A 25,692-nucleotide genomic window follows, 5' to 3' on the forward strand; every position below is an offset into this window, starting at 1 on the left:
GGCACTTTCGTAAGCGGCGCGTATGACGCTTTACAGTGAAAATTTTCGCCCACCTTATCCGCTTTTTTTCTCGCATGCCCCTCTCGTTTGCCCCTCGAGTTGCGCTTCAGCGAGCGGAAGCGGTCGCTGGAGCTACCGTATAGTGCGGAATATAGGTCGAGTTTTTTTCCAGAAAATATTGCTAAAATTTCACCCCTCGACTTATATTCCGGTCATTGGCGGAAGTCGAATGGTCGTCTGGCAACATGGCGCGCAGCTTCTTTTTTGCATGGCTTTTCTTTCCTCCATGCTTTTTTGCGTATCGACGCCATCTTTTTTTTTTTTGTGCAGTTGCCAGTTAGTGTTCAGATTCGTAGCGGAAAGCCAACCAGCAAAAAAATGAGCACTGGCACGCGGCGGCAGTTCACCGCTGCCTTTAAAAAAAAAGTGATTGAGTTCGCCGAAGCGAACGGGAACATGTCCGCGCAGCGAAAGTTCGGCGTGTCGGAAAAAAGCGTACGGTATTGGCGAAGCCAGAAAACCAGGCTTTCTGTGTGCAGCGCAAGGAAGACGTCGTTTCGCGGTCGCCGTGCGGTGCACCCGGAACTTGAAGATAAAGTGGCGGATTTTGTCCGCGAGTACCGTGCCAGGTCCTTGCCTGTCACAACGGAGTGCATCCGCACGAAGGCCATCGAGCTCGCCCGTGAAGCGGGGCTCTCCAGGGAGCAATTTAAGGGCTCCATTTACTGGGTCCGCCGCTTCATGCGACGCAAAGGCTTTGCGCTCCGCCGGCGCACTTCAATCTGCCAGAAGCTGCCGGAGGCGTACGAAGAGAAGTTGCTGGATTTCCAACGTTACGTAATTCGTCTCCGGCAGCAGCAGGGCTACATGGCGGGTCAGATCGGCAACGCCGACGAAACGCCGGTCTGGTTCGACATGCCGTCGGCCTCGACAGTCGCCGAACGCGGGGCAAAGCAGGTGAAGCTGCTGTCCACAAGGAGCGAACATTCGCGCTTCACGGTGATGCTTGCGTGCATCGCCGACGGAAGAAAGCTCCCCCCCTACATCATTTTCAAGCGGAAGACGCTGCCGAAGGAGGCCTTCCCGCGGGACGTCGTCGTTCGTGTGAACGAAAAGGGCTATATGGACGAGGCCCTCATGGTGGACTGGGTCCGCACAGTGTGGGATCGGCGTCCGGGCGCACTCCTACGCTGTCCCAACATGCTTGTGCTGGACGCCTTTCGGGGGCATCTGACGGCGTCTGTCAAGCAGGCACTCCGCGACGGGAGGACGGACCTCGTCGTCATTCCCGGAGGCATGACGTCGACCTTGCAGCCGCTGGACGTCGTGCTCAACAAGCCGTTCAAGGACCTAGTTCGTGAGCAGTACAACGAGTGGATGGCCGGCGACAATCCGCGCACCCCAACTGGTCGGCTGCGCAGGCCACCTCTGGCGACTGTTTGTGCTTGGGTGTCCCAGGCTTGGCGGGCACTGCCCGAAGAAATGGTTGTCCGTGCCTTCAAGAAGTGCAGCATCAGCAACGCCCTCGACGGTACCGAGGACGACGTGCTGTGGGACGCTGCCAGCGAAAAGCAGTCGTCCTCGGACGAGAGTGGTGACAGCTCCGACGAGTGAGCCACCGGGCAACGTGCCGCGATGCGCGTGCGGCCCGCGATGAGCGGACGTTTCCGGACACGAATGCGGACGAGAACTCGAGTTGCGACCGAAGAATAAAACGTTTTGTGCCTAAAATACTTTTTTTCTTGATTTGTCTACCTCAAGGTAAGGGGTCGACCTATATTCCGCCTCGACCTATATTCCGCATTATACGGTACTCACATTGCGCGTGTTGTCTCCGCGGCTGCGTCAGCGCGCCTGTGGCGTGCGGGGCACGCTTTTGTGGAGAAAACCCTCCATACGGTTCACTCTGATGCCTGCATAGACGATTAAGTTCCGATAGAAACAGAAAGAGTGCGCCAGCCGTGTATGCACACCACGTTTTCTTTTGCAGGAAATGCTTCACGGGATGAACACTTCATTAAAGCCGCGAATTTCAGTGTAGCGAAATTTTAATGTAACGAAGGAAAATACAAATTTTACAGACTTCGCTACATCGAGGTTTAACTGTATATATTTTTGAATAGCTTAGGTTACATCTACCAAATTATTTTTGTCGAACTACTTCCAGCTGTGCAGCGAAATGGCGCGGTTCGGCTCTGAAGCCTTGACTGCACTGCCACAGAAAGTTGTCCCCGAGCGTAGAAATCCCTCACTTACTGCGCAGTTCCGAGACCCTTGGCCCCCTGCCTACAGCGTCCCCCCTCACCGTAGTTGGTGAGGCGGCTTCTGCGCCGGCTGTCCAGGCTGCCCCCCGAGGCGGCGAGGCGTTCCTCGAATAGGCCCCCCCTGCGCGGCCCCCTGGACACCGCCAGGGGCCCCCCGCTGGGGTCCGAGTGGTTGCTCAGGGCACAGCCGAAACGCAGCTGGGCCTCTGTCGAGTCCATCACGGCCACCAGCCAGTCCCACGTGGGCTTCAGGTGGTAGTCCAGGTAGGCCTGCACCACGACACGGAAGGCACAACCATAACAGGGCACGTTCCCTTCCACCTGCCAGGGCAACAGCTGGCCTCCAAAAGCATGCCACGGCAGAGGGATTCGTTTGGAACAACTTCTAAACATTGTGGGAATCGTGGAGAACCGCGGCCCGCGATCCCGAGCCAAGGAACCCCTCACCTATCCCACAACATGCACCGAGTATTGTGCACACAGCTAGTCCTCAACTAATTCTCAAAAAACACTTCATGCACAACAGTAGAACATTTAACTACTGCACAGCGGGTGCTTGTGCACACAGCTAGTCCTCAACTAATTCTCAAAAAACACTTCATGCACAACAGTAGAACATTTTAGCTACTGCACAGCGGGTGCCACCAAGCAATAAAAAAAACGTTCCATTCACTGAAATTTGCACTGACAGCCAGGATAGGCCAGAGCCCATCTTTTTGAACAGATTGGGGCCAGCACTAGCTTTCGGCAGACAGCAGTCAACTCGATTCTGGATAGGCCCCAATTCCAGTGGCGCGGTAAAAGTGCCCCTCACCTGCATGTTGAGGGACTCCTGGTAGGAGACATCGAGCATCTTGGGAAGGCCCAGGCCGGCCGACCCTTGGCCGTAGTCCTGCAACGTGGCCAGCAGGTCGGCCGTCTGCCGCAGCACTGCTCCAAACGCCCGCGCCAGGCCCACCGCAGTCGTGCCGGGGCTCAGCTCGGGGGCCAGGGCAGCGGCCGCAGCCACCGACGAGCCAGAGTTGGAGCCACTGGCCGCCGCTGCCGCCACGGCGGCCGACCGCCGCAACGAGCCGGGGTCGATGTACACCAGGCCTCCTGCCATAGAAACCGACCCTTCCCAGGCAAAAGCACACACCACTGTGAAGCTACGGGGAGCTGACTTCAGGGCCTACCCAGCACACATTGTACTAGTGGGCAGCAGGTGCACTCGTGAGCACAGCTCTGTCGACAACCTGCCCAGGATCTCACCGTGAAGAAAGGAAACAGCAGGCATTGGGGCTCTGCAGTTTCACTTGCCTAGTGGGTCAACAGCTTTCCTTCCAAAGCCCCAACACCGACTGTAGCTTTCTTGAATTCGGAGTGCTCAGTGGGAAGACTGTTGACAACCGTGCCAGTAGGCAGCAATCATGGGTTGCACTGCAGCTGTTGCAAAAGGCCACCAAGCTCAGACGTGCAGTGCATGGATTTGAGACTTTCTTGATGCTTTTGATAGACTAGAACTAAAAGGGACCCTGCAGCACTTACCACCGACTACCCTGAATGTATTTTGGGGTAAAGTATACTGTCCGAGCAATCTCCTCCCGCAAGAGTGATAAAGGTCCGTTAACTATCACCGAAGCTACACAAGATGAAAAACCGCACATAATCATTCCCTCTGAACTCGACCGCAGACTATGCGATGAAAGCTGCGCGCTCTCTCTTGGAGAGGGGGACGCGGCTCATGGCATTTGCTTCAGCGGCTTTCTAAATATCTTGGGAGTTTTCTCCTTTTCTCTGCAACGTGGCGGGCTCCATTTCCAGTCTCGTGCAACAGAAACGCGGGCACTGATGCTTGCTCACAAGTACACACTCAGTCTGGTAGGGCATTTTTGAAGCAATAAACGTTTGTAGTCAAGCGGTCTGGTTGAAAGGGCAGTATTACTTCGTCACTCAAACTCTGCGCCAACTCAAAACACAAAACTGTTCGTACAGCTTCGGGCATTGAAGAGGTTGGTGCACAGCGCTGACGACAGGAAATGTGAGAAATAAACCTGGAAGATGACCAGCATCAACCAATAGGACAGCCACTGCTGTAATGACGTAATTACAATGGTGCACAGGGAGGGAAAATGAACAGAGCGCTGTTGGCTTTTCCGCGTCTTTCACCGTGATTTACAAGCTTACGGCTTCTAATGCACGTGTAATATTTGGCTCAGGCATTCCTGGCAGTGTAGTCTAAAATGCTGCGCAAGCAACCCTGAGAGCATGCGTTGCAGCAGCCCACCTGAGGAGGAGACGTGCGGTCGGCCCGCGGGGTCCCTCTGCCTCAGGGCCCACTGCAGGTGCTGCGGGGCCAGGCTGCCCGGACGCGAGCCCCCGAGGCCGCCCCCCGCACCCCCTGCGCCTCCGCTGCCCGAGGGTCCCCCCCGGCGCTCCAGCTGCTCGTCCAGCAGGGCCAGCTCCTCCGTGTCGGGCTCCGTGTCCCCCGCCTCGCTCTCCTCCTCCTCCTCCATGTTGGACGACTCAGCCGACTCGTCCTCTGTTGTGGCAGTGCACGCGCGGGGCACACAGTCAACTGTGGCCGGACACTACAAGCAGCTGTTTTCATTCCCTGCTGTGTGACTAGAGGCCGGGTTCTCGGCCATTAAAGAAACAGGCAGGCAAAACAACGTTTTGGGCCTCCAACGTTGTTATTATAGGCAACATCGATTTTTGCATGAATAGAAAAACTTTCAAACCAATACATGCAAGACCTGTACCTAGGATAACTAAACCAAAAATGTTATTCTCTATGACGGCACAAAGACACCAACAGTTGAACAGAGCCGTTCGACTGTGCCATAAAAATGCTGGATTAACGGCGATATATTGGCCAAATTCAACAAGCGGACTGCTCATATTAGTGCTCAATAGCCCCAGTCGCTTGATCGAGCGTCGCATATACTGAAACACGAAAAAGAATACCTAAGAGCTGGAAATACTGATTAAAAAAGTGCTACTTTGTCTGCCTGACACAATACGCCTCGAGCGCGGCCTGTAGGGGCGCCACTGAAATCCCCCTAGCGGCCAGTTTTGAAAGCAGCCGCGGGAGTCCGCGCCCCGCTCCCCAGTGCCGCCGCTGCTTTTGCGGCCCCTTCACGACTGAGATTTACCGTTTGCGGGCGCTTGAAATCCATGTTTATGTGGAGAAGTCACTCTGTTCGCAAATGGGATGTGTTTACGACAGTGTAAATGTTTCTGGAGCGATCTAAGTGTGGTATATTCGGTCTGTAAAAGCGCCAGGTGTGTGTCACAGGCCAGTGTCGCGGAACCGGCGTATGATGGAGCCGATTGTAGTTACACTGACCTGAATTTACTACCCGTGTCTCCGTAACCACCGGTTACTCAGGTGTTCATGCTACGGCTATACACTACGATTTAAATAGGTTTTGTGCGCTTACATAATCAGCGGAGCACTCATACCTGACAGCACGCCAGTTACGTTACGTTTGCCAATATTACACCTCAGATATTGATCACTACCATTTACAAGCCAGTCTGTGTTAATTTAGGGAATATTCAACAAAAGTAAGATGGACAATGCATAATTATACTCGGGGATCAGCACACGACAGAGTCGTCTCGTCGTGAAGTGAGGGCCCGCAAACATTCATCTTCTACATATATCCTCTGCGAGCAGCGCGGAGACGGGCTTAGAATACAATCCGTGTCCGCGACTAAATGCTTCTTCGAAATATCGTCATATGGCACAGGAAGCCTGCAGAATGAAGCAGAAACTGAAATCAAAGGGCCTTATCACATACCACACTCTTCCAACGACACCTTTCATCGCTTGTTGAACAGCCTACCCTGTATACTTCCAAAAATGCGTCCGCCGTACGATCAGCTCTTCGTGGAAGTAGAAAAACGAAAGGAAAGTGAACGCGAGATTTGTGTGTGGGATTACTAAAACATTCATTGCTGGATTCCGCTCCGCATTTGTACACTGCGTCCCCCTCCCCTCCCCCCCTCCCCTTCCCCCCCACCGATGTCTCGCGAAATAGCAGTTCATTTCGCGTATAGTTGGTCTAGTGAACCCTACTTGGCTTAAGTTTCGACGAACGTATTTAGCATGTGAGAAGCTGCACTGTTTCTTTCTTTTTTTTCATTTCCGTTAGAGCTCTTAAGTTTCTTAATTCCGCACTTCCACAGTTCCACAGCATTTATTTTTCCGTGGTTTCATTAACTTGCCTTGGTTCTTGTTATATTGCGTGTGTGGGCACATATTTAACGACGCACAAGCTTGGAATATACTTAACATTTTCGCATTGTTCATATTCTTACAAAAGGCATAAGTTATTTTCCAAGATTGGGTTATCACATGCCCGAAACATATTTTTCTGCGACGTATATATTCTAAACGAAGCCGCATTCGTTGTCCACGCTGCAAAATGAAGCCAACCTCTCATTGTGCCAGCATCAGGTCTAAACGAGGCGACAGTAGAATTCATTTGTGCCTGATGTTTTGGAAATGACATGGGTGATATATTGCTGCCGTCGCCGACGCACGGAAGAGCGGCGACGAAGCGCGCAGAACCGCGTCCCCGGGTAGCTCTTGGAGGCAATCGCGTACTCGACGAAGACGCAGCTGCTTTTTAATTGACCTTACGTACTCTTTGCCTATAGACGTCACCATAACAAGTTTGTTTTAGGGCGCGGAAAGGCGAAAAGAAGCGAAACAGAGCCCAAACACTGCACGAGCCCCTATCAGCCACGCAACGCAAATCCCGTCAACGCCGCGGAGAAGCGGCGGCAGGTGGCGCAGCGATCGCGAAGCTCGAGGCGTATTGAATTGTGACACAACAAGAATAGACACAAATAATAAACTCGAGAGACGACGATTTATCAATAAATTATGGGGGGACAATGGTCTTAAAACAACTTCTTTTAATTTTCAAGTGAACTGTGTGGAACCTGCCAGACTCGCCGCTTTTTACCCACTGATTTCGAATATGCCATTCTTTTTTCAGTTGGTCCATTAGTTCCCAAGATAATTAGAGATAATTAGCCATTTTTGGTCAAACAATAGACAATGATGGTCATAAAACTGTAACCTTCCACGCATTTGATAAGCATTTTTAGAAGCTGCATAGCATCGGAACAGATTTCTGATGGATAGGCATTTTAGAGCCCATCGAAAGTATGAATTTTAAGGCGTAAGAAAACGCAGCTACGCAGCGACGTTTCACCATCGGCTCTTTAGTACAGCAATCATCTACTAACAAATGCGGGTTCAACGCTCAGTTGTCGAGTTTGAAACAGAGTTGAATTTGAGCATGCTTCTAGAAACGAGGATGCGACTGCACATGTTTGAAGGAATCTGTTTGGAGACGCACAGAACGTAGCCACAGACGCACACCGTGAAAATTGTGGAAACAATAGCAACTACTACCACTTGCACGTTTTTGGATTCAAAATTGTGCCTCTTGTCACTGTGTCCTACTCCACTGCTGCCAACGGCCGTTTTCTGGGAGTTGGTTGAACTAGAGTAGGGGTCGGCCACCTGTGGCCCGCGCGGCTGTCGTCAGAACTGAAAGCCGACACGCCAGTTTTGACCTAGAGTAGGGTTAAACACATAATGGGTGGCTTTCAATTGGCACTGTCAATTATTGTCAATTCGCTGAATTTTTTCTCTTTGCCTGCAAAGCCCTCTGGAGGCACAGGGCTTTTCACCGCGGCTCCCCTCCTCCACCCGGCCTTCGCTGTGCCAGCTTCATGCAACTTGGCCCACTGAACTAGAGGACTGGGCTGAAGCGAATAGAGTTCTGCACAGTCAATGCTAGCTGCTTGGTAAAATGAATAACCGCCTCACTCTCCATTCGCAAGCGAAAGTTAAGACGCCGACTGTGAAAATATGCATTAAGGAACAAACGCCAAAATAAGCATTTATAGGCACTATAGCACCACAAAAGCCCCTCTTAACCTCACATTCGTGCTCATATATCAAAGTGGCATGACAGGAGCGCAAGGAACAAAATAGGCACTTGCCTAAAATCCAGCCTCCAGATACAACTCTTATCGCAATTGGCACTGCTAAAGGCAGCTTCCTGCTAAAGGCATCTTCGTGCTAAAAGCAGCTAAAGAGGCACCTTCTGCGTCTTTTGCAACCATTGCAAGCATAGTTGAGCACATTTAGATAAAACAAGCAACACGTGTTGCAAGGGGAGAAGCACATGCTACTGCCTGCATGCACTTGCACGGGGGAGGGAGGAAACAAAGCGTCAGTGGTGGGGCCACGCCCAATTTTTACCCGCAGTTTCAAAGAGCATCGGCCAACCTTTGTTGCACAGGAAGAGGTCTCAGAGTGACCGAATTCTGCCTGAGCAAGCATCCCCACAATCCCATTAATAACGGGAAAGTTTATCACCCTCGAACAATTGAGCTTCTCAAGGGTTGCTATGCCTGGAATTCCTCAAGGTTGCCTTTTGGCAATAAGTCAGCTAGAATAGAATGCAACCGGGGCTGTGATGATGTGTGCTTCCCAATGCGGTACACAGAGCAGCGAGGCTGTGCAGAAATACAGTACAAACAGGCGCCCACACTGGGGAGAGCGGGAGCCGCACCGCTCACCCGCATCAGAGCCCGCAGTGGCCCCTGTGGTGGCACTCCTCTGGGCGCTGGCGTTGTCCTGGTTGCTCTGGTACGATGCGCTGTCCGGGTCGCTGTCGCTGTCACTCTCTGCAAGGGAACGGCAAGCGTTGCACCCCCACACGTGTCGAGGAGACACCCCGTGGCCACGAGACACCCCGTGGCTTCGAGACACCCACCTTCGTCGTTGTGCTCGTGGGCCGGCGTGCCATCGTGCTCCGATGTCTCCATGCGCTCATCCCGCTCAATCTCCTCGTGGTCGGGGTCCTCCCCAACATTGCCGTCCACAACATCCACCTGTCAATGCAAGAAGCGGCCATCAACGACAACCGAGAGGGCGCCCACAGGTGCACTGGCAGACACCCCGAGAAAGGAAGTGGAGAAAAGGCTCCCTTGCCTCGTCATCATCCAGAGCGTCCCGAAGGCCCAGCGGCTGCCTGGCCGACAGGGGGTTCTGGCCCAAGGGTGGCTCGGCAGGCGAGGCCACCATTTCGGGCTGGTTGGCACGAGGGACGATGGGCTCCACCACAAACAGCTCCTCACTCCCCTGCCAAACAGAGGCAAGGTCACATGACTCGCCTTCACCAGCCCAGGCCTGGCTTCGCAGCAGCGGGCTTACTGACCGCTTCAACGCAAGAGCCGCAACAGAAAAGGCAACACAAATGGCCAAAACATGCAACCGGGCGTGGACTTACAAACCTTGTGCTGTGAGAAGAACGGAGGGAAGTGGGGGAGAGTGCGCAGGACCAGCAAGAGGCCAACTGACCTGGATGGCGTCAATGCAGGAGGAGACCAGGTTGAAGGAGGCCGTGGGGCGGGCCACCCCCAGCCGCACAGGAGCAATCAGGGCATCCGCTGCCTCACACAGCTCCTCGACGGCCAGCGTCACCAGCGACTGGAACACTCGCCGGCACTTCATCAGCGGCTGGGTCGTACCCGACATGCTGCACCAAGAGAGAGGCAGTGAACTCGCACGGACACAGCAGCCCCCTTCGGTTCCCCTTTAGTCAATCCTCACTGCCTTCCACCATGCCATTTTTGGTGGCTATTTTAGAATCGTGGCAAAAAAAGCCCCACTAAAGAGGCAGCAATGGAAATTCACTGCACATTATGACTACAACGTTAAGATTCTGCTGATCCAGAAATTCCCACCCAATCGGTCCACCACTACGGACGTTCTGTCACCTCGCGTGCTGCACAGGCAGCCTCACCTCTTCTTGCGGCTGGTGTTGGGCGCCATCTCGGCGGCCAAGATGACAAAGATGCGCGTCACGCTGCGCACAAAGCGGTGGGCCACCTGGCGGGCCTCGGCCGCCCGTCCGGGAATGTTCTCGTTCTGGATCTCCCGCACAAGCGTCGTCAGCAGGGTGTCCAGCATCTGCGGGCCATTCATGGGCGGCCGTGTTCAACAACACACCCCAACAAAGGGGGCCCACAAGCTGGAGGGGCCAGAGCATCCCCGCCACTCAACAGTGCCTTCCGACGAGTGCCCGCAATGAGGGAACTGACCCCGTTCCAACACTGGATGCATCAGGGGGCCCCTTCAATTTCTCAACAAGCATTCAGGCAAAACATGGCACGGGCCACTGTTGCTAACAATGAGGCGGCTCACCGAAAGACCCAGTCAGCATGTGCTCAGCAAAGGCGATTTCCACAAGGGCAATTACAAACACTCCAGGTCCCAAAAGGACCAGAAGTGCAGCAGCCTTGACGCAGAAGTGACCGTTCCAAGCCCTCCTCGACTGCCCCTGGCCTCCCGGAGAGAGGGACGCACCTCGATGCTGCACTTGACGAGCAGGCAGTGGACGAACTTGTCGAGCAGGGCGGTGCCGTTCTGTGCCACCAGGTGGGGCTGCTGGTCCTCGGGCACGGCGCCTCCGGCCGCCAGCCGGGAGGCCGCCGACTCCTCCTCCCGGTAGCCGGCCATGATGGTGGTGCGGATGGCGCTCCAGTCATTCAGCAGGCGCTCCAGGGCCCGCCGCGAGAAGCGCGGGGGCTCCAGGTCGTGGTCCGGCATGTCTGGCTCTGCTCCACCAAAAGCCACACAACGGGGGAGGATGCAATGCCACCCTGCCATTGTTCCCACACGCCCCTACCCTTTTCTGAAGCTGCAGTTTAGACCCACTAGAAATGGAACGAAGACTGACATTATTTTAGATGCAGGCACAGCTCAGTCCTAAGTGTAAAAGAAAAGGGCCAGTTTTCTTAAAACATGCATTAGGAGAGGTTTCAGTAAAACGCGTGTACACACACTCTCTCTCTCTCTCTCCTTGCGTGGCAGTGTCATATTCAGCATCTGCAGCACATCGTGTCCCAAAAGGGCACGCACGCACGCTGAGGCAGGTGTTCTTTGCATTACTCGAGTTTTCCAACACAAACGCTCTCACTCTTCAAACTGCGAAAAACCTTTGCAAATGTCCGAGCTTTAGAATATTCGCACACTGCAGCACTCATTCCATGGAACTGAGTGCTCTACCACCCACCTCCATTCAACTGCTAAAGGCTGCAAGACGTGGGCTCAGGGTTTTTTCACCCCCCGTGCCTAGCAACCAGAAGTTGCCATTCCCCAAGCAGCATTTAAAGCAAACTGTTGCCTATTGCCTGACACCCTAGCCCCACTCTCACCCATCTCCGAGTTGGAGACCTTCCTGGGCGCACTGGAGCGGGATCTGGACGGTCTGTACTGGCGCTGCTCCACCAGCTGACGGCCGACGGTCTGCACCAGGAACAGCAAGATGTTCTCGCCCCTGCAGCAGGGGAAACGGCAGGAGGCTCACACCCCCACGTCACGGCAGCGCAAGGCAGCGCAGTACCTGCTGTTGGGCAGGGTGACGAGGTCAGTGTCGGTGACCAGGCGGTTGAGCAGGGTGGCGCGCATGCCTTGGTGGCCCGCGAGCAGGGCGCGGCACTTGCACTTCTCCCAGCAGTCGCAGTAGGCCGTGGGCGAGGTGCGCTTCAGCTTGCAGTCGTGGCCCTTGTGGCACACGCGGGCGCACTCGGTGCAGCAGCACAGGGAGCCCACCAGGCCGCACGTGCGGCACTCAAAGATGTCCTGGTTGATGTGCTCCGCGCCCGTCCACGTGAAGCTGCACGTGTCGTTGCAGCACAGCACGTGCAGCGGGGAGTCGTCCGGCGCCGACCCGGCCGGGTACAGCATGCCCTGCAGGGCCCGCCGACTGGCCTCGCTGCTGCTGCTGCTGGCTGTGGCTGCGGCCGTGGGCGGCGTGCCCCCTCCCTGGGACTCTTGCAGCACCCGCTGTGCCGCATCCAGCAGCAGCAGGGCCGCGTGGTACGCCCGCCCACACACGGCCGTCATGAATGGGGTGCAGCCCTGGGCGTCCCTGCAGGAGGCCCACAGCAGCACCATTTAGGGACAAGAAGCTTGCACACCACCACTGATTTGCAAAGACCGACGTAAACCTGCAAATCGTGGCAGGGCCAACCACCTCCATGGCCATGCATGCGTGTGCTCGTGTAGTAGCTTGGCAAATGTTGCGTGCCCCGTCACGGCAGCAATAGCAAAATATAGTAGGGATTGATTGATTGTAAGGTTTAACGCGCCGACGCAACGCAGGCGATGAGGCGCGCCGTAGTGGAGGGCTCCGGATTAATTTTGACCACCTGGGGATCTTTAACGTGCGCCGAAATCTCGTACACACGGGCGTTTTTGCTTTTCGCCTCCATCAGAAAAGCGGCCGCCGCGGCCGGGAATCGAACCCGCGACATCGTGCTCAGCAGCGCAACGCCTTAGCCACTGAGCCACCGCGGCGGAAAATATAGTAGGGATAGGCAAAATACTCAACAAAAGAAATGATGGCTGCACAAGAAGTTGCATCCACAGTTTAAATTTGGAGTGTTCAAATCTCAAATTATTCAAAGGTTGTTCAAACACTCTAAGAAATTTGGCACTGCTTTCAACCTTCAGTGCACATCCACTCGGTAACTTGTGCTAGCCAACTTTGGATTACCGTAAAAACCCACGTATAATGCGAACCCGAATTATAATACCAGGTAATATTCTAGGGATGCAAAATTGGGAAAAAGATTGGTTCAATTTCTACTGGCGTGGTGTTTACCGGCGTGGTGTTCACGCTCATATCACACAAGTGAGGATAAGTCCCCGCAGTTCGATCACTTTCATCCTCGGACGCGCTTTCTTCCGACAATTCCTTGTCCGAGGAGTCCTCCCAAAGGTACTCATCTTCTGTGCCATCGAGGGCGTTCGAGATTCTGCACTTCTTGAATGAGCAACGGACAAGATCTTGTGGCATGCACGCCCACCCCCACAATCCACTTGCACAGAGTGGCTGGCGATGCCCGCTTTAGCCGCCCAGTCGGTGTGACAGCAGGCTCGCCTGAGCGCATCCACTTGGCGTAGCACCTTTTGATTGTGTCAAGAGGCTGAAGTTGCGATGTCATCCCACCCGAGATGACAATCGCACAGCAGCTTCTTGACAGACTCAGCCAAATGGCAGCGAAATGCGTCCAGCACGAGCGTAGATGGGAAGTACAAAAGCGGTCCGGGCAGCCTGCACCACATTGACTTTATCCAGTCCAGGACGAGGACCTCATTCATCCAACCTTTCTCGTGACATCTCATGATGACATTTCTTGGCAGGTCCTCACCCTTAGCAAGTGTCTTGCGCTTCAAGACCACATAGGGAGGAAGCTTGTGGCCGTCTGCCGTGCACGACAGCATGATGGTCACTCGCGTCTTCTCATTCCCGGTGGTCCGGACACAGACTTGTTTCGACCCCTTTTCGTGAACGGTGAGGGGCGATGGCATGTCCAAGTAAACTGGCATCTGATCAGGGTTGCGGATTCGGCCTAGCTGGAAGTCCTTCGACCTGCGCAACGCAATAACGTAGAGCTGGAAAGCGATCAGCAACTTCTCCAATGCTTCGGGCAGCTTCTGCGAATCCGAACTTCACCGCCGCAACGAAAATCCAGCACGGCACATGTAGCGACGGATCCAGTTCTTGCTTGCTTTGAAGGTAGAGCTTGGTATCCCTTTTTCTCTAGCAAGCTCCATAGCTTTCGCCTGCATGAGATCCATGCTCACAGCCAGATGCGCAGCTCGCTGTTCTCGTACGAACTCCGTCAGCACGAGTTCGATTTCCAGAAACGTCCCATTCTTCGGGCCGCGAAAGCTTCTTCGCGTTCCACTGCACACAAAGAGGGCTTCTTTCTGTCGTCGCCATCTGCGAATGCTTTCCTCGGTGACGCCAAACTACCTCCCGGCCGCACTGTTACCGACGCTTTCTGCAGCTAAAATCGCCTTTCATTTGAAGGCAGCCGAGTACTGTTTTCATGGCCCTGACATACTCGTACTTCACTGCTGAGAACTTCACAAAGTGTGATTCACAAGAGTGCACACGTGTTGCCGAACCAAACGCTAATCCATCAACAAAGAAACGGGTGGCTAGCACTGGCTAGGGCTAGAATTGGATAGCCACGTAGTAACAAAGCCAAGCCGCAGCCCTGCGGCAATACCGAAACCAAAACTTAAGGGGGGACGCTGGTTTTAAACCTATTTTCTTTGTTTTTTCACCAACTGCAATAAAACTTGGCTCCCTGGTGTAGTTTGGTGTGATGATCTCAAATGTGCACTTATTTTGTTTCTGTGCCAATTAGTTTCTAGTATAATTAACCTTATTAGGGATTTTTTGCGTAATCAGTAGAAGAAAGCCTAACTATCTGAATGTTGCATTCTGCACCCTAAAAGGGACTAGAAAGCTCAAGGAACACAATTGCAGGAGTACTTTTTTGATCAGGCCACCAGTAGTGATTTTATGGCAGTTTAAAATTTGTTGTTCAAAACTTGGCTACCATGAGATATGGTTTGGAGCAAAATAATTTTTTTTTGACACATATAATAACAATTCTGTTCCTACCATTGTGAACTTTGCACATTCTGCTCCATAATACAACAAAAATTATTGTCGTGTGTGCCCTGAGAGCTGAGATAGCTCTTCCGCAAGTTTGCAAAAAGGCCAGAGTCAGTGTTTTGAGAAAATGAGGAAAGAAGCAGCAGACTTGTTTTCAGTGAGAACACCAAAATTGCAGTGCATTTACACTGGTATCGGGTCAGTAGCCACCAGGCACATAATCTGTTTGACTGGAGGCACCGGAGTGGTGCTTCTTGAAAGCTCACTGCATGCCATCAGCTGACTCGTGCTTGCGTGCAGAAGCAGGTTGTCAATGGCGGTCTTTTTCAGCCATATGCTTCGTGTTGGGAAGCCCAGGGTTGAGGTCCAGTTCCTTCAGAATGGCAGCCGAGGCTCTTTCGTTGCCTATGTTGAACTTCAACACCACCTCAGCCACAGCAGCTTGCACGGTGAACAGCGACGCGTGCTTCTCCTTGGGTGCCAGGGCCCATATCATGGAGTGGAGGGACTCGTTTGAGTTCTGCGTTTTGCCTTGCAGGCAGCGCTGCAGGAGCTTTTCGTCCGAAAGGCGCTCGTACACAGGGAGAAGAGCCTTGCACACGTGAGGTGGCAGGTTGTATCCGAGTTTTGGTGCGGGCTCCCCCTTTACCTCGGCAGCGTTCTGCCGGCACCACGAGTCCGGGCCTGGTGGGCAGAGGCTGTAGTTGGACGTGGTGTAATTCGAAGTGATGTGGTGGTAGGTGGCCATCACCTATTTGTGCATGGCCCCGACGTCACCACTGTGCGATTTCAAAGCCCAGCCGTAATACGAACTCAGCTTGGTGACAAGGTCGCCAGTTAGCCGACCCTAGCCACCAAGCCTCTCAGATGCTGAGCCCGTACCTTTTGCAAGCAGGTTGCGCAGGGAGGTTCCCATCCTCTTCTTCACATGATTGACACAGTTTTCCTTGGTAACTGGAACAAAACCGTACACTTTGGCATCCACCAACGTCAAGAAAGTGTGGCAGCCGCCGTCTGACAGAATTGTGGTGTACCTCAGGTTGTGCCGCTGCAGTGACCTCTCAAAGAGGATGAGACTGGCCTCCACCTCTATCTCACCAGCCTTCTTTTCAGTGTTTTTTGACAGACGTCATTGTCTTTCCAAGCCTGGCCTACCTTTGGCCCGCACTCGCACCCAGCACAAAAGTTGCTCAAGACGACGAAGTCCAGAACTACAGTATAACCTCGTTACAACAGACCATGATAGTGATCATGATTTCAGTCTGCTATAAAAGAAGTATGAACAACTACGGACTTTTACAGAATCATGGATAAAGTCTGTTATAACAAGACTTTTAAACTGCTAAAAACAAATAAAAAAACCAAGCTGGTCATTTCTCGAGATTCAGTTACAAATTAAACAGGTTGGTATTTTAGGCCAACAAACCTTCAGGATGAATTGGGTTTTTCAGCAGTTTCATCCTCTTGTGACACTATAAAGCACGTCACAAAATGACGTGCATGACTCTTACATTTGCTGGGCTCCTGATGTATGGCACCCCGTCAAACTTTTGATTCCCTCATACTATTATTTCTCTCTTTCACGTCTTCAACCTACACTTGCATTTCCATTGTCTTCACATGAATATAAATGAAATGCAAGTAAAGATCTCATTGCTAAGCTTGGAGATTTAGCCATCTATAATGTATGAGGGCAAACGTCTTTTTGTATTAATGATGGTAACTTTCATATATGGTTTTAATGATGGTAACTTTCATATGTAAGCATCTCATCTGTTACACTATAACACCTAAATTCTAAATCCTATCACTTGACTGCCAGGACATCACACTTGTGCATACTGCAAGTGGGTGCAAGAAGTTTCACTTCTACTAATTCCCAATTATTTTCAATTGTTTCAAATTGTTTTCGTTTGATCACAAGTGTGAGTTGAAAGCACAAACTCTGAAAACGTACCCAACAAATGAATGGTTGGTTGCCTGCACTTGAAAAGTTCACTTTAGAGATGCAAACGTGGACTTGTTAACCTTTCAAACTGGTCTGTTATAACCGAATGTATGTTGTAACAGAATCTGCAGTAAAGGAAGTTTAATCAATGGCACAGATAGGAAGACCAACCAAGCATTGCAAATCACTATGCTGTATCCAAATGTCTGTTGTAAGCAGATCTGTTGTAACAGGATTTTACTGTAATCCCGTAAAGAGTTCGATGACCATGCCGACGCCGATGTGAGACGAGTGGCCTCGCCTCATCCAGGACCCATCGTATGTAACAGAAATGTTATCGGGGTTCCCCAGTTGCAGATCGTCGTACAGCTTTCTCACTGACCACGCACTTGTGGCCATCACGTTGTCGGCAGCACGAGACGCAGCGGGCGCAAGCTTCTCCTTCACGTAGCCTTGCCACGATTTGGTGTGCAGCTTGCAGCGAGAAATGTTCATTGTAGCGAACACATCATACAGCGCGGTTTGGCAATTTCCTGTCGTCTGCTTCGCTCGCACGGCGAGAACGTTCACGAAAAACGGATTCACCTTCTTATCACTCTTCACGCGAGGAGAGCTGCACTCCGAGGCAATATCACCGCACATCGCACACGCGATTACCATCTTTAGGGAAAGGCCGTACGCCCGCTCGCCTGTTGTAAACGTCACACTGTCACCGCAAACTCTGCGCTTCACAACCGACAGCAACACGTTGACGCAGTCCAAACATGCAATCACGAAGCTGCTCTCGTCAGTTGGGCCGGGAGGAGCGTCGTCGGCGCTAGTGACCAAGTTTGATTTCCGTTCAGTTGCAGGAGTCGAAGAGAGCGCTTTCAACTGTTCTCAGGCAAACACGTCTCTCTGCAGCACATCTTTGGATTGCAGCATCACTGTGTCGCATCAAATACGGCCACTTTCCGACGCATTTCCGCTGGCTGGTGGAGCCGTTAGGCCTACCTCGTCGGCGATGGCTTCTGCGCAGCTCGGCGCGGGCAGCGCGTCAGACCCGGCGCATTCTTCTGAAACTGCAGGGCACCACTTCCTTTTTTTTCCGAACTTGTGCCTCGTAGCAAACTTTCGCTCGGGGTTTGGCAACGGTCTTGGCTTTTTGTGCGAACACGATAAGCAAGATGGAGCCGCCTCGGCCGTGCTCACTACCACACCAGACGATGCACGTACCAGGCTCTACCAATCAGGAAGCAGCATTTGGTGACGTGCCTTCGTTCAGCGAATAGAATTGCCGGTCGGCGCCGTTTTTTTTTTTTTTTTTTTTTCAACCAATAGCTGCACGGAGGCGTTTGAGGCAAGAAAATACAGTTGAACCTCGTTATAAGAGACACTGATGTAAGAGACAAATGGGTATAAGAGACACTATTCACCCGCATGGTTGGCTGCCCTATCTCTCCCATTAAATCGACCTCTTTTATAACAGACATCGGATGTAGAAGATTTGGTTATAAGGGACAAGTTATCCTTGAAGTTTAATCAATAATCTCGCTTGTAACAGACATTTTAACTTCAGACACAGTGCCACCAGTCACTAATTGCAGTTGCTTCCATCCTGGAAGCACAGGTGGACGACAGACACCTGCAGTCGCTATTTATTATAACTTCAGCAAACACAAAGTGGTTCAGTCAGCTATGAAATGACAATGAGAAGCCCTGCCAATGAAAATGCAACTTACAGAAGTGGTTGAAGCTTACTGCCGTCCATTGAATGGAGCACGATCGCACATGCGGGCTCTCCCACTCGCGTAGCTCCCAATCAAGAAGCACTGCAGATGTTGAGTCCTGCAAGCGTAATGAATAGCCTGAGCACACAGCGGAAGAAGCTGTGCGCTCTGGCTATTGATCAGGCTTGTGAACTCAACATCTACGATTCATCTTCCACAAACAAGGAAAGGAAAAAAAGCTTGTAGAATTGGTTGTAAAAAACAGTGTAAATACAGTCATGAAGCAAACAAAGTTTCATAAATGCTTGGGCCAAACATTAATTAGAATGAATCTTTTTCAACATGCTGTAGCGTTCTTTTGAGCTTATTTGAGTCATACGGTGCCCACATTGAACTATGGGTTGATCAGTTGGTAAAAACATGGCACCCTGCTTATAAGAGACATCTTATATAAGAGACAGAAACTGCTCCCCGGTACGTGTCTCTTATAAAGGGGTTCAACTGTAAATAAGAAAAGGCACTCTTTCAAACGGTACCAATGTTGCCGCGATCCGCCATGCAGGTCGACCGCCACACCAGGTGAAAAACTCGGCGTTTTCGCACCGGCTTCAATGAAAATTCGGCTCTCACGCGCGTTATAAATCAATATCACATAAATACTGGTTCACGAGGCACGAAATTTCGAACACAAGTAGATTAGTAGTTGATCCGAAAATCTTGTTTCCCAAAAATCAACTTTTTCGCGATTTTTCGACCGCTAAGACCCATGTCCCCCCTTAAAGTGGGACGTTGGAATTTTTGTTGTAATTTTTGTTTGGATCCGCATATACGAGGCTGATATTTGGGACGCTAATAATTAGAAAAAAACCTTGTATTATACGCCCCGGGTATTTATGGTATACTGCAGTGCATATACTACAGAAGGCACAAGGCAGGAATTCCGCAGTGTCACACAATCAGGGCACTCCTAATTTAGGAAGCAAGAGGCAACATTGTTATCTGATCAAAGGAAAGACCGCACATACACACGCACAAAATGATGCACCTTCATTCCACCTTGGGCATAGAGATGTCATCAACAAGAAATATTTCCCTTTCACGCCAAAGAAATACATTTGGTTCCCACACCACCGAGATGACCTCGTTGCACAAGTCACACCTGAACTGATTGGCATGCAATCAAACAGCAGTCGTAAGCGACAGTTGCTCAGGCGACAGTTCACCTTTACCTAGAAAATAAAATAACGGGGTTCCGAAAATATCTGCCTTCTGCACTTTCTGTTTTTTGAGCTGTGTGCTGGCAATTTTTAAAACCGGAAGGGAGGGATGTTACGAAAAGGGAAAGCCATTCTTCAGCATTTATTGCCGCCGCCATGGAGAGAGCAATGCTAAGCCGTGCGCGGTGGTCCAAGCGCACAGTTCCGAACTCCTGCGTGCGCCCGCTCCAATCCCCGTCCGTGCCAATGTGCCACTTCTTTCACGGCACCTCTATCATCATCTAAACTGTCCATGATGGCAGCAAATTAAAATCCGCAATATCCACCGCACCCACCAAATGCTCACTCGCATAGATACAAAAGCACAGTCAGAACAGTTGCACTAGCCTAGTGGGTGGAATGTGAAAGTCTTTCCCCCTTCGCAGGTTGTCCAGGTTTCCCGACCGTCACCACAATTTTGCCGACTGTCACTCGGTAGCGCTGTGGCCACAGCAGTTTGCAGCTTGAAAAGTGCTTCCCCTTCGCAACGTCCGAGGCCTGTCTTTGTGCGCTCTCGGCCTCGGACTACCTTGGGATCATTGCGTCTTTCAACGAGAGTATCGCTGACTCCACGGTGAGGGAGTTGCTTATGACTGCTGTAAATGGGGTGGTTAGATCAATGATCGGGCAATTGTATCGGGCATCTCTCTTCTTTTGCTGCCGCGCTGAAATTCGGTTCCTTTTTAAGGTGTTTGTTGAAAGATGAGACTCCAACCTCTCGTGATTATGCATCAAAAGTATCACGTAGGCAAGTGGTTTTTAACGCCTCTAGGATTACCTCAAAGTGTGGCATGTAGTGGGCCTGGTCTGGACAAAATGAACGCCTCACTTTTTCTTTGCGGCGATCGCTCTGGTATTGCCTCTCGGTCTTGTCGGATGCAGCAATCGCTTCTTCATTTGAAGCAAGTTGTCGAGGTAACCTATAAGGTCTCAAAAGGGCATTCTTGCTGTTGCCGGCTGTTGAGACTGGTGTGGACTTACATCGGAGTTCTACTTAATGGCGCCAATTTTCCAAACGGATTGAATCTTCAAACTTTCGCAACACATCTTCATCGAGATGAGAGTTTGAAGAGTTCTTGAGACCAACAGTGCCTACTTGCCAAAACCGCCGAGAACAGCAAGAGAGGTTTTCATTATCGTGCGTGTCTGTGTGGAGAACACAGATGAGAGTGCTGCAAAGTCACCCTAAACGCGCTCGGCTGCAGGCCCAATACAGCACGGTCCACACCCCCAGTAACAGGGGATCCTGGTCCATAGGCCCCCAAGCATTGCGGGCACCACACCCGAGACCGTGCGAGTCTGTGGTCTTGGCAATCTCTTCTCTTACCTGGCCATCAGCAGCTCCTTCAGGTGTGGCCTCAGCGCAACAGCGTCACAGAGGAAGAACAGGATGGTGAGGGCAGCGTTGCGGTCACCATGCTCCCCTCCCTTGCCAGCCTGGGGCAGCAGGCCTGCGGCAGCACAGAGTGCACAAGTGAATAGAGGCACCAATGGCAGAGAGGGGTCACAAAGCTTGGTCCATGCTCGTGTGAGCAACTTGCCTCCGTACAGCAAGTCCAAAAGAATAGCACATGGTGAATTGGGAGCCAATGCCAGGTGTGACAGAGCGCAAGCGGGAAATTTTATCCGCAGCTGTTCTTTGATGCCAGTCGACGGCTGCGTTCATTGTCTACTGTTGCACAAGAGCAACTCATTAAGCAAAGCTTTTGCACACCATCTTCAAATGTGTCGAAAAAAATGTCTGCACACGCACACAGCTAGGGGGACAGGACAGGGGGACAGTGCAGCACACCGTTTTACAATGTGTAGTTGAAAAGAAGAACTGGCAACAGGTACAGCAAAGCCAGAAGCACAGGGCTGTGGCCAGGGCTTCCCTCGGGACAGCCAGTAAAGCGCAGTAAAGTGGGCAACACCCACCGGCGCCCTTGCTGTTGCGGCAGTTGCCCGGAGAGGAAGAGGAAGCAGAGGAGTCCGATGGCTCGGGCGGCCAGGTCAGCGTCGGGATGGGGAAGTCCGAGTCGCGCTCCGTGTCCTGAGACTCCAGCCCTGACAGGCTCAGGGCAGCCGACGTGGCCCGCCGCATCATCTCGCACAGGGACATGCTATGGAGAGGGCGTGCGACGTAAGGCTACCGACAGTGGGAGAGGTTTCTCGCACATTATTTTTATGAGCTCGTACAGGAACAATATTTCCTCTTCGGGAACATCATATACTCACTTGCGACCAGATAAAACAGCAATGCTAGAAGATGATGTCGAAAGGAGGTCCAACGAGTCCACGTTACCGGATGAATTTTCTGCACAATGGAGAGAAAAAAAATTCAGTACTGGAAGTTCCACCCATACTTGAAACACATTCCTGCATTCTCGGATGTTAAGAGCACACAAAAGCCGCCCCCCTTAATGGAGGACACGGATCTTGCAGGCCAAAAAAATCGAAAAAAAAAAAAAAAAAAAAAAAAAAAACGGTTTTTCAATTTCATGATATTTGAATTCTTCGGCCTTTTATGCACCTCCTGTAAAAATTTTGGCCTTGAAAGTTGGGCTAAAATCAGTAATTATAATCAAGAAGGAAGAGCATTTTGAGCGAGAAATGTCCAAAAAACTGACGATTTTGAGTCGCACGCCATTTCAAAACCAGTCACCGGAGAGCAGCCATTCTCATACCGTCTGAAAGCGCATCTCTTGGGCAGTCTTTCCCGCAAGACATGAGCGTTCTACGCCGCGTATAAATAACAAAAACGAGCAAAAACCAAAAGCAAAATAGAGCCAGTCGATTGGTCCTTGGCCGTCACGTGGCTAAATGGGAGCTCCTGGTTGGAGGGCTAGGACTTCCGGCAGCTTCCGGCGCGCACACGGATTTATCGTGGGCCGCGCCATCTTGCCAACGCCATCGCTTCTTGCTATTCTCGCTATGCCTAATGATCGTCGAAAGTTCAGAACCACGCACAAATTCGGCAAGAAACGTAAAAAATGTGCTCAAAAGCGAAAGAAGTCATCGCTAGAACCGACAGCGGTGACCTTGAGTCCCCCTGCAGCACCGGAAAGCGCGACGCCGATGATCGGCAAGGCGGCGAACGAGGTGGCAGCCGACACCGATGCTCCCGCAACCGGCATTGCTGATAAACCGGCAGGCCACGTGAGGCTCGACGCCGTTTATCTGTCGAGTGCAGATAAACAAAATCTTCAGCGGCAAGCCGACGAGAAGACGGAGGAACTTGGCCCAGTTTCAGCGACCGAAAGGAAGATGAAGTAGCTGGCTCCCGACTGCAGTGCTCCGAGCTCGTCGCCAACATAGTACACTGTCGTGGACCTTTGCACAGTAAATGATCTGTTGTGTTTTACTGAATGCCGTGTATGCAAAGGTGCTGTGACAGTCGAAAGAGACGTGCGCGAGTTCGGAATCACTGTGAAACTGTGGATGCGATGCATCAATTGTGGCGAGCTCGGAACCGAGTGCAGCTCGCGACGTCTTCCCGGTCCAGCGAACTGCAACCCATTTGAAATAAACGTCCTCGCAGCGTGGGCTATGCAGAGCACAGGTAACGGTCAAACTGCTCTCAATGATATCTTTTCTTCGCTGGGAATCTCACACAGAGGCATCCACAACAAAACTTTTCAGCACTACCTGAAGACGAAGTTGAACCCTGTGGCAAAGAGTGCTTGCAAAGAAAACCTAAGCAAGCGTGCTACAGCTGTGAAGGACTTGTACACCGAGCTGAACTTTGGATCACCAGGTAACGTAGCCGTTAGCTTTGATGGCACATGGCACACGCGGGGACACTCCTCCCGCATAGGAGTGGCAGTCGTGATTGAGCTGTTCTCAGGTTATGTGCTCGATTACGTTGTTTTGTCCCAACTTCTGCCTTGGCTGTGAGTGTGGCCCGGATCCTAACAGCGATGTGTACGCGGAATGGAAGGCTCAATATAAATGTAAAAAAATTACCACATCCAATGCGGGCCGAATGGAAGTGGAGGCTGCACTGATTTTATCTGAACGCTCCCCGGCAGTCAACGGCCTGAGGTACACAACCGTGATTTGTGATGGAGACAGCCGGTCGTACCACGCCATCCAGCAAGCCAAAGTGTACGGCTCTACTCCTGTTGAGGAGGAGGACTGCGTAGATCACGTCCAAAAGAGAATGGGGGGGACACAGCTCCGTGCTTTTCAGAAGGGCAAACAAAGTGACGGTGGTCGGATCAGTGGAAAAGGTCGGCTGACCGGAGATCTCATAAAAAAGCTGACAAACTACTATGGGTGGGCTCTCAAATCCCACGTTGGAGACATTGCCCGAATACACAATGACGTGATGGCAACCTATTATCATGTTACCTCCACGGACGACAGACGTAACCACAGTCTGTGCCCACAAGGCACGGCCTCCTGGTACAAGCACAATGCTGCCGCAGCAAAAAGTGAGCCCCCACCAAAGCGCAATTACAAGCTTCCTGAAAATGTAAGCAAAACACTGCTGCCAGTGCACCAACGTCTTGCTGACAAGAGGCTGCTGCAGCGCTGCCAGAGAGGCAAAACCCAGAACGCAAACGAAGCGCTACATTCCCTGATCTGGAGCCCAGCCCCAAAGGAGAAGCACGCATCGCTGTTTGCTGTTGAAGCAGCCGCCGCAGAAGCCGTGATGCGCTTCAATGCCGGAATGGCACAAACCAGCTCCCACATACTGCAAGAATTGCACCTCAACCAGAACTGCACAGGTGACAGAGGGCTGCTTAAAAAGACCAACGTCGTTCGGTCAATGCAAACCACAAGCGTGCGGCCTTGGCAGCATTTCTAGCGGCAGCTAAGAAGAGGCAGAGGGGGAAACAGGACGCGGATTATTCTGCAGGTGGCTTCTAATCCATCAAGTGTCCTGACAACATTCATACAGTGTCTCTATTATGGTTTTTTGCAATGTTACACACTTCGCCTTTGTTTTTTGTGTTTTTCTCAAATAAACATTTTCGCTACTTCTCAATATTCCGGGAAGCATAGCTTCTCTTGTACTCATTACATTTTCATCATTCTTCTTTTTGCCTAAATCCACAGGATTCAAGGAGTGCAAAAAAGCCATAGTACTGTAACATTCTCAAAATTTTCAAAAATATCTTGGGCAAAATTTTGTCTTGTGATGGTCTGACTTTGAACTTCTGTAACTTCCGAAATATTTCAAGTAGAAACATGAAACCAACGTTATTGCAGTCCTTGAAGATTCAGGAACACAGGCACATGTTTTTGAACCATTTTGTGCAGCGAGAAATTTTCCACTTTACCCGACATTTCAGGGCAAGAAAATGTATCTCAAATGTATCTCAAGTAAATCAAAACTAATGGCATATTTGTAATCAGTGCATTGAACTACATATTCCCTGCAAGTTTCATTTTGATAGCTCCAGTATTAAAAAAATTTAGCCCAAGACCCAGGTCGACCCTTATTAAGCTGTTGATACAGGCAGCCAACTTGTTTCCACTCTTTCAGGGGTGGAAGCAGGGTCTAGCTTTTTGGAGCAGGCACGGGAGCAGCAATAGTCTTATTTTGGAGCAGCTTTGGAGCAGCAAAAATCCCATTTTGGAGCAGCTTTGGAGCAATTTAGGGGCTATTTCGGAGCACTTTTGGAGCACACTGACGGTCTTAAATAATGCGGCTGAGCGCACTTTTAAGAGCATCTAATCCAAAAACTGCATGAAAAATACAATTGGCCAGAATTATTGAGAAGGAGTGCAATAAATCAAATAGGAGCTGGCACCTTGATATTACCTTTTACTCGGGACTGAAACCTGCTTTTGCCACTTCCTTTAAATGTAGCGACTTTTTGGCTTTTATTTGTATAATAATCAACACTATGTTACTAATGCTGGCTGCTTTTTTTAAATTTTTTGGTAAAGTAGTTTCAAGCTAAAACAATCGCGTGCAGTGCGCCGCCCCGCTGCCGCCGTCGCCGCAACCGTGAAATCAGGCGTCGTGAACGTGCCCTACCCGCACGGCGCTCGCCGAGCGCGCATCGTCTCGCATCGGTATTCCCC

At 51.4% G+C, this 25,692-nt stretch overlaps 1 protein-coding gene across 3 annotated transcripts in view; it reads right to left on the reverse strand.

The window, feature by feature from the left end:
- The window catches only part of Hyd (E3 ubiquitin-protein ligase hyd), an 86,946-nt gene that overhangs the window by 36,158 nt on the left and 25,096 nt on the right, over positions 1-25,692 (reverse strand). For 2 of the 3 annotated variants that reach the window (XM_077684324.1, XM_077684323.1), the window contains exons 18-31: positions 21,892-21,970; positions 21,592-21,776; positions 21,002-21,125; positions 11,687-12,214; positions 11,499-11,620; positions 10,648-10,898; positions 10,085-10,251; positions 9,640-9,817; positions 9,271-9,420; positions 9,053-9,170; positions 8,856-8,963; positions 4,531-4,785; positions 3,079-3,380; positions 2,306-2,534 (exon numbers count right to left, since the gene is read on the reverse strand). In XM_077684324.1, the coding sequence (XP_077540450.1) occupies positions 2,306-2,534; positions 3,079-3,380; positions 4,531-4,785; positions 8,856-8,963; positions 9,053-9,170; positions 9,271-9,420; positions 9,640-9,817; positions 10,085-10,251; positions 10,648-10,898; positions 11,499-11,620; positions 11,687-12,214; positions 21,002-21,125; positions 21,592-21,776; positions 21,892-21,970 (2,796 nt within the window). The remainder of the gene's footprint in view (positions 1-2,305; positions 2,535-3,078; positions 3,381-4,530; positions 4,786-8,855; positions 8,964-9,052; positions 9,171-9,270; positions 9,421-9,639; positions 9,818-10,084; positions 10,252-10,647; positions 10,899-11,498; positions 11,621-11,686; positions 12,215-21,001; positions 21,126-21,591; positions 21,777-21,891; positions 21,971-25,692) is intronic. The other variant, XM_077684325.1, reaches the window with a different exon arrangement.

This window comes from Haemaphysalis longicornis, unplaced genomic scaffold (genome assembly GCF_048455015.1).
Source record: "Haemaphysalis longicornis isolate Haplotype H1 unplaced genomic scaffold, Haemaphysalis longicornis Haplotype H1 scaffold_9, whole genome shotgun sequence".
NCBI classification, from domain to species: Eukaryota; Metazoa; Arthropoda; class Arachnida; order Ixodida; family Ixodidae; genus Haemaphysalis; species Haemaphysalis longicornis.